Source organism: Schistocerca americana, chromosome 6, assembly GCF_021461395.2.
Source record: "Schistocerca americana isolate TAMUIC-IGC-003095 chromosome 6, iqSchAmer2.1, whole genome shotgun sequence".
Classification (NCBI taxonomy): Eukaryota; Metazoa; Arthropoda; class Insecta; order Orthoptera; family Acrididae; genus Schistocerca; species Schistocerca americana.
In genome coordinates this window covers 142,653,428-142,662,806 of record NC_060124.1, presented here as the reverse complement: position 1 = coordinate 142,662,806, position 9,379 = coordinate 142,653,428, and the positions used below count along the sequence as shown (strand labels likewise).

The following is a 9,379-nucleotide window of genomic DNA, read 5'->3' as shown; positions in this document are numbered from 1 at the left end:
GATTTAGACAAAGTATTATACAGCATTAAAGTAATTTCCTGTAATGTCTTGTGTGGTATAATTCAACTCATGCCAAACAGGTGCATGTAGCTCTCAACGAAACCTACAGAATTATAACAGACTGCATAAAATCCACTCCAGTCGAATGGCTTTACCACCTCGCAGGAATAACACCACCACCTATTCGAAGAGAGGTAGCTGCGAAAAAGGAAAGAAGCAGTGGAGCAGGAAACTACCCACTCTCTGTATGGGCATGAACCGCATCCGCAACGACTGAAGTCAAGAAAGAGTTTACTTACGACATCAAAGAAACTTGTAACCACTGCTGAAAAAGCTAGGTTACAACTATGGAGGGCGTCGACCTACCTTCCCCTGGTTGGAAAAGAGTTGTTGAAGCTTTACCTCCAGACCATGATAGGGAATGGACAAATTGGAAGTCCCTGACTAGACTGAGATCTGGAGTTGGAAGATCAAAAGTTAATTTGGCAAGATGGGGATACACAGATAAAAATGTTATTCAGTGTGACTGTGGAGAAGAACAGACAATACAGCACATGCTTTGGTGTCGATTGTGCCCAGTCTCCTGTACAGAAGATAATCTTCAACAAGCACTGGAAGTGACCAAGTTTTGGTCGAAAGTAATTTAATCATAACTGTGTAAAATGTATGTAGATGTACCTGTATGTTTCTGACACGAGAATAATAATAATAAAAAGAAGAAGAATAAAAGTAATTTATGGACATAGAGTAATAATTGCATTTAAATTTTCTGTATTTAAAATAATTCCCAATGTGCCAGTTGCAATGTGTATGGTGTTGCTGTATTAATTTTGCGAGGAAAGCTTCAGTACTATAACACATGCCTTGATACTTAATGCACAATGGTAATTAACTTGACCAAGTAAATTATAGCTCAAATGTAAACAACTGCTTATCCTTCAGTCTACTTCTACAACGTGGTCACACACATGTATTACAAAAATAGCAATCACACGCTCTCTTTTAGGTGGGTGAACGCTCTTAAGCACAACCGAAAAGTAATTAGCACCATAATTTCCCTTTTATAGTAGTCAGCGACTTTTATATACTCGATTACTCGCTAATCTGTTTAGCGCATACAGATAATTGAGCGATCAGAATGAGGAAAATTACACGAATTTTATAGCTACGAATATACAATCATATTCCATTCGAGCATAGAGTTCCGTGTCAGTTGTTCATCTGTTGTTTCAGCCGGGTGTGTATAGCAGCTAGTCACATTATACCGGTTTCCGGTCCGAAATGTCAACGGAGCCAGGGGGCTTACTAGCGCGAGATACTCCGGTAAACGTAGCGCAGTAAAGAAAGATGACTATCGAATGTCAAATACATCATACTGCCGTATCTTTGAATAACGAACTTTGGTGTGTTTACGCGATATGAAACGCGTGGTCAGTTTGTTTGGATTTGCGTGTGCTGCTAAGTAGTGCTTGTGAACGGAGGCGTTGACTCTCCTTTAATATTTTTTGGTATAATGAAGAATCAGAAACCGGATCTCAATTGGAATGCCGTGAGTATTGGAGAGGACTTACAGACATTGGGATTAGCCGGATTTGAGGAGCTTACGGAGTATGATGGTAACATAATTCAAACAGCGTGGTATGCAAACAATGAGAGAAACCTAAAGGTAAGCCGGAATCCTTTCTGTAGGACAATCTTTATGGTGACATAGTCAATTTTCGTAAATAAAAATGGAAAGCAATTCAGAATCAGTGTGTTAATATGGCATAAACCGTATCACTTCAGGCAGGGGATTACCTTCATAGTGTAAGATGTTATTGAATTTAGCATCTGTTAAAATTCAGGAGTAAGTAAGAAACATATTTTTTTGTTTTCTCCAAAAAAAAAATTCCTGACCCGAGATACAGGCCTCCAGCTCACGTGAAACAGTGCTGTCATTTTATCTGGAAGAGAAATGGGACTGTTCTCGTGAGAGTGACACCAAAAAGGACACTACAACTGTGACAGTTGAAGGTCAAAAAGTTGTGAAAGTGAAGAGGTACAGGACTCACAGTGTTAAAGAAACTTTTACAATTTATAAGAGCAACTAAACAACTTCACATACTCGAAGATGAAAATTGTATGCACTGTGACCTAAGTGGGTAGTTCCACACCCAGCTGGAGATGTCTTGTTTATGTGTGTACTGCACGAATTTTGAACTTTGTGTGGTAACTTTGGAGAACTTACTGAAACACGTGACATATGACACCTGGTTAGGTGTGTGAAGTCATTAGTAGTCGGTGATGTAAAAGGAGAGACTTGTTTCTTTCAACAATGTGGTGTTTGCCCTGGCCTAGAAGACATAGCACATAACTCTGCAGAAGTTACATATGTGACATGGAAGGAAACTAAACTAATTAAGAAAACTTTTGCCCTTGACAGTTTCATTGATGAACTTGGTAAATGGTCAGTGAAAGCAGCAACACACCAGCATGTGGAGAAACAACACCACCACCACATTGCAGAAGTGAAAGGGTGTGTGCAGCCTCAAGATGTTTAGTGCTTCACTGTGAATTTGCTGAGAACTGGTCTGTAATTCTCCCACAAGAAGTACAAGTGTATCATTGGAGTAATGACCAGGTTTCAATTTTTACAGGAGTGACATGTTTTTAAAACAAGACCACAAATGTTGCAGTTATAAATGATGACACAGGAGTTGACTCAGCACATGCTTTGCCAGCAATTCGCAAAATTCTTCAGCTGCAAACAGGGGCAGAGAAGATCATTATTTCTGATGGTGCTCCTCATCATTTTATAAATAATTACCATCTGTTTGAATGGAGTAAGTTGCTTGTGCCAACTGACTGGGTATACAGTGCTACTGGTTATGGCAAGGGGCCTTGTGATGGTGTAGGCGGCCTGCTGAATCATGATGCTACAAAACATAATATTTCCAGACGAAATACAGCTGTGATTCAGAATGCTGAGAGTTATATGAGTGTCGTGAAATCTTACACATCAGCAGCCCTCATTCTTTTATCCAAAGAGGAAATCGAAGAATTTCATGAGCAGAAAAAAGAAGAATGGTCCAAACAAACTACTCCTGTGAAAAGAATTCAGGAGACACATTTTTGGGTTCAGAGTGATGGGCGAACTCATATTGCATGCACTTTCAAGAGCAAGAAACAAGAAATTTTGTTCCCTTGGCCAACACCTCGGAAACACCAGGATAATATTCGTATTCACAACCTGAGAAAGGGGGTGTTTGTGGCATGTGTGTATGACTGACTGGTGTATTGCAGATTATAGACACCAGTTATGAATTAAACGAAGTTGTGCTGAATTTTATACTACCACATGGACCAGCTGCTGGATATAGGTTTCCAGCTGAAGGACAGCAACAATGCCATCTGTACTCACTTCGTGTTCACAATGTTTTGCAGATTGTAAGTACTCCAGTTCCTGTTGGTTCAACAGGAAGGCGTCACTCAATCAAAGGAAGATACTGAGGCAGTGGAAAAAATTGTTAGTTCATTGACTGACGAATTTTAGTACAAAACAGAGTGCACAGTAGTTGTATAAGTTGAAACCTTTAAGTCTTTGGACCTTTCACATTCATTTTGGAATCACTTACAATGCTTGAAAAATAAGTCTCTTACTCATTTTTCAAAACTAAAATTATGTTAAATAAGGCTAGATTTTGATTTTTATGAGCCTGTTGTGTGATAATGTGGTAATAAAATAGGTTTTGTGTATGGCAAAAATTTCAATTGTATATAAAACCTGTTCAACCTAAAAGTGGAAGCTCTCCTATTCAGGGAATGTAGAACTATAGCGTACTAATCACAAAAAAAAAAAAAAAAAAAAAAATATGGATTGGTATTTTTGAAAAAAGAATTGTTTTTCTGTAAATTAGAAAAGAAGTTCAGAGTGCTATCGTAAAAGAACTTTGACAGTTAAGTCCAAATGGAGGATTTCTTTGTAATCGTAAAGCAATTATCTTTCAAATTTAAAAAAACACCAGAGAACATCTAGAACTGTTCCAGAGATACAGCATTTTAAAATTTTTCCCAGAATTGGCATCTTCAAATCTTATGTGCAGCGTCGTCTTTGGAGGGCAGTATCTCGGAGCAGAATTTTTTTTTGGAGAAAACAAAAAAATACATGTTCCTTGCTTGGTCCTTCATTTTAACATATGCTAAATTCAATAACATCTGAGGCTATGAATCTAAGATTTTTTTCCTAGCCTGCCTGAATTGATATGGACTATGTCATACTACATGTCACAATTCTTTAGCACATGTATCAAAACAGCCCTCTGGATTATCCTTCCCGTAAATTCCATGTTAATTGTACTAGTGAAGTGCATCCCCCATTTACACATCTGACCAAAAATCAGAAACATTGGCTCAATATTCATATGGTACCTCCAAAGCCTCGTCGGATGACAACCAATCATTTTTCTTCTCCTCACATGATAATACATTGTAGATGTACATGTGTAGGTGACGCCCATGGTTACTGTGTGTATGTTTACAAACAATATCAGCATTGACCTTCCAATTGGTACAGAAACAGTCAGGTAGCAACACACCTGCACGACATATTGGGGTATGCAGTGCTTTCGTTGATGTGATTCTTCTTTCACACCGTTCCCAGCCCCTTGTTACATGAGTGACACCAGGATTTGTAGGTTTTTCGTAAGGAATGTTGAGATATTTGAGTGCTGTTGTTTTGTTAAGATTATTTTCTTTTCCATAACACACTCAAAAATGTCAAGAATATGCCATGTAGAGCATTAACATCACCTTTACCTCGGTTAATGCACAAGTGAATTTTGCACCATGTATTATTAAACTTTGTTTTTTGTTGTGTCAGTAATGGAGGTGGCCAGACAGACATCTGCAAAAAGGCAACACATTAATAAGCTTATTTACAATGTGTACAGAGTAATTAATTTATACATAACTTTTAATGCTGTAGGTTTTTCTGTGGTGCTGAGCTATACATGAAGAGAGTAAAGCTCTTGATCCTAACAAATAGTCATGAATGCTGATATGGTTAGGTGTGTTTCTGAATATTAGTAATGTCGTTCTACATCACTGCAGTCTTCCACACTAAGATTAAGCGCCGGCCGGAGTGGCCGAGCGGTTCTAGGCACTTCAGTTTGGAACTGCGCAACCGCTACGGTCGCAGGTTCGAATCCTGCCTCGGGCATGGATGTGTGTGATGTCCTTAGGTTAGTTAGGTTTAAATAGTTCTAAGTTCTAGGGACTGATGACCTCCGATGTTAAGCCCCATAGTGCTCAGAGCCATTTGAACCAACTAAGGTTAAGCTGTCTGTAGGTAAGTCTAAGGATGCAATGGCCAATCAGAGTTGTGGACAATTAGGTCGTGTCAACTTCTGTCCTCCGGTGGCATGTATGAATGGTGCTACCCATTGGAGAACACCGAACAGAGGAAGAGCGAGATGTCATCAATACCGCATTTTCAGTTTCAACTTTCGCTTCTTTTTTAGCAATGTTAGTTTCACTGTCCTACAGCAAAACCATTTGTAAAAATGCTCCATGAACTGTAAAATACATAGTGACAACAACCAATCAATGGAAAATCCAGGATGGAATGTAACAATACTATGGAAAGGATAGTTGCTAGTCACCATATAGCAGAGATGCTGATTTGTCTATCTGCGACTCAGCGTCTTCACTATACGGTAATACAGTAACAACTAGTTGCTTTCATTGACTTTTAACTTGCTGCTAAATGTGTCTAAGCTCAATGTAACAGCTGTTGTAAGTGCAGATTTCTCAACTTAGCTCTCTTTGGACAAAACACTGGATTTTTAATTTCAGTTACTTTTACAAGATTTCCTCATAATTTAAACATTTACATAATGAACAGACAATATTATGTGAAATACTACTATTCTCTTAGTGCCTTACTATCATTGCAAAATCTGTACCCAACTGAGGAGATAGTCCAGGTGATATATGACCAACTGTACTTGCTCCAATGGCAGGGTAAGGTGGTGTCCTTCTGCTGGGTGCCTGGTCATGTAGGAATATGTGGCAATGAACAGGCCGATTGAGCTGCCGAGGAGGCCTGCAGAGAGCAGGATGTGGTCCAGTGTCCTATTCCTTTGCAGTGTGTCATTTTTGCACTCCACAAGAAGTGCATGGAGTTGTGGGAGGAAGAATGGCTGGCGGTGACGGCCAATAAACTGCGGTTGGTGAAGTTTACAACTCAGCCGTGGCGTACCTCCTGCTGGGTGCTCAGCCGAGAAGAAGTGACCCTCACGTGTCTTCAGATTGGGCACTGTCCTCTCACACATAGCTTTCTATTACGGCGGGAGGATCCCCCGTTTTGTGATGCTTGTGTTGTGCACATCTCTGTCTGGCACATTTTAACAGACTGCATTTTATACTGTGATATGAGGGCAGAAGCATAAGTTGATGGGGATCTGTCCTTTGATTTAGCTAATGATGAGACGTGTGTCTAGGATTTTTAAGTTTTGTGATGTGTCTGGACTCTGGCCTAAACTTTTAGGCTGGAGGTTTTAGTGTATTGCACAGTAGCTGGCTCCTCACTTTTCCTTGCGGTCAGTCAGCCACTACCATCTGCTATATTGTTATAGCTCCCTCTACCACTTTCTTCCTGGGTTGTCCATGTTGTACTGCTGGCGGCATGCTTCATCCCACACTTCAGTGTGGCTAGGCACATACTTTTCCAAGCTTGTTTCCTGTGTCTTACGTTCTGTTTTATCTTATTGTTCTGAGTCTTTTCTTGACACCTGTCTCAATCTGTTACTGAGCGGACGCTGAAGACCTTGCCGTCGTGCGCCCTTAAAACCCTCTCCATCCATCCATGTAAACTTCCTCAGTAGCATCGCGAAAAGAACGTCTTCCATCCAGGGATTCCAACTTGAGTTCACAAAATATGTCTATAGTATTTGCATGTTAATGAAACCTACAGGTAACAAATCTAGCAGCATGCTCTGAATTGCTTCAGTGTTTTCCTTTTACAGAAAATCCCAAAGACTCGAGTAGAACTCAAGAACAAATTGCACAAGTGTTCTGTATGCATCTCTTTTGCAGATGAGCTACACTTTCATGGAATTCTCCCTATAAACGAAAGTCAAACACTGACCATGCTTGCAACCAGCTTTATGTGCATGTTGCATTTCACGTCGCTTTGCAACATTACACTTTGTAAGATTTTTAATAGATGTGTGTGACCAAGCAGCCATATCAACAGTACTGTATTTTAACATTACAGAACTATTTTTCGTAATGTTCTGCAATAATTAAGTTTTTTCCCAAATTTTCACTACCATTTATCACACCAAATACAGGATTTTAATACACAGCGTGAAAAACTTGTAAGGGTGTTGGTGGGGAAGTTGTGCTGAGAAATAATTATTAAGAAAAAAAATTCAATACTTTGCACTGTTTATGAATTATTTAACTTTGAAGTCAATTTGTCATGCACACAGATTCAAGAAGCATGGCAGAGGAAGTGTCACTGTGACTATTCTTTGTTATTTTCTTGAAACTGAACAAACATAGCTTTTGCTCACCTAGCTTAAATTTATCACTTCTGAAAACACACATTTTAACTTTAGCGCATGGAGTTTTTGAACTGCTGCTTCCCCTTTTTGATTTCAGGCACAGATCTTGTCCTCGGGCTCCTCTCTGTGTATCAGAAAATACACGTTGACCTGTTCTCTGCACCTGAATGGAACACAGACTTTAACATGTTTTCTTTGAGTCCTTCATGGATATCCTAATTCAGAGAACATCTGCACAGACTTCTAGAATTATTGGTAGCGTTGGGTACGCCTGTGTTTAGTGGTGACTAAGAACTATAATCGCTGCCAAATGTATACAGCATTTTCTTGCAGAGCTGACACTCATCACCCATACCTTGTGACACATTGGAACCCAAGGCAGTAAAATGTTCCATTATGTTGTGACTCATTGAGCTGTCTTTAAGCTATTAACCTGTTAAGTGGGTAGTTTGCGCGCGCGCGCCTCTTCCACAGTGGGTAATATACGCCAGCGCGCCCGTTCGCAGTGGTGCTGCGCACTGTTCTCATGTTTTCTTTCACATTTTCATTTTTGAATTTAAATTGATGTTTGGTGGAAATGAATAAAATATATTGCAGAAGTTAACAAAACTGTATTTTCACAATATTACATATCAGTTTCAGTGTGAAACATTTTAAGACAAGGTGCTGCACACAAGGAAACTTTGCATTCTGCGCACCAGTATGAAGTCTCTTTGCAAAGGCCTTTTCTCGTACACACCACACATCTCCTTGTTGGTCTTTTCTTCGTCGTGGGTGGCAGAAGGTATGGAAAATGCCTGGCTGTAAGACGTGTTGCTTTTGGTGTTGGATGTGGGCGTCCTACTAATGTCCCTTGATGTGGTGAAGATATGGTTAACTGTTCACCAAGATTAATCAGGAAGCTCATTCCACTTTGTTCGCCACCATGCTTCTTGTACATAATGTATGCATTGTAGCATGCAATGTCCAACAAGTGGCGGAAAAGCTTCCGATAGTATTTTTTCAGCCTGCTTCTGGCCATCTGGTAGCTTTGTAACTGAGAATCGCACCTATCCCCCCCTCACCCCTAATATTCTTGTAGTAGTCAGTGAGTGGCTTTTGAATGATTCCCTTCTTCGAGTTTACATTTACAAATGTATCGTCATGGAAGGTGCTGACCATAACGTCTCTTTTGTCTTTCCATTTCATTACCATCTGCTTGCCTTTGTACCCTGTTATGTACTCCCCTTTCTTCAGTTTTCCTTTTTTACAAAGTCAGGGAACCCCTTCCTGTCTTGCCACATTGTGCCGACAACATCGGTGTTGTTGTCAAGATAAATACAGTGGCCTTTCCCGAGTAGATCGTGTGCAAGCTCCAAAACAATTCGAGAGGTTATTTTTTCGTCTGGATAGTGGCTACCATAATTAGTGTCCTTTCCAATCTAATAAACAGTAAAGTCCCATACATACCTGGAACTGCTTTCACAGAGTTCGTACAATTTGATGCCAAATCTGCTATGCTTTGATGGAATATATTGCTTCCATCCAAGCTGTCCTTTCCAGAGCAACGACGATTCGTCAACGATGATGTTCCTTTCTAGCAGGTATACTGATCTGAATTTACGCCGCAGATGCTCCATAATGGGGTGAATTTTGAATAGTTTTCTGTTGATAGTGCCTAGTGGGTCATATGAGGTATTGTCAGCAAAGTGGAGGAATTTCAATAGAAGATGAAACCGCTTTTCACTCGTCACTTTCCTGAAGAAAGGTGTGTCAACTGATTCCCTCTTTGAAAAGTACATTTTGTGGTCTGGTTTGTGAAGAATTCCTTGAAGTACAAGCATTCCAATAAG

The 9,379-nt window shown here is 39.9% G+C and overlaps 1 protein-coding gene across 2 annotated transcripts in view; it reads left to right on the top strand.

The window, feature by feature from the left end:
• The first annotated feature begins 1,396 nt into the window (after nt 1–1,396).
• Nucleotides 1,397–9,379, top strand: part of LOC124619605 (ATP-dependent RNA helicase DDX24) — an 85,981-nt gene continuing 77,998 nt past the window's right edge. Inside the window, exon 1 of one of the 2 annotated variants that reach the window (XM_047146106.1) lies at nt 1,397–1,666. In XM_047146106.1, the coding sequence (XP_047002062.1) occupies nt 1,514–1,666 (153 nt within the window). In that variant the 5' untranslated portion in view covers nt 1,397–1,513. The remainder of the gene's footprint in view (nt 1,667–9,379) is intronic. The other variant, XM_047146107.1, reaches the window with a different exon arrangement.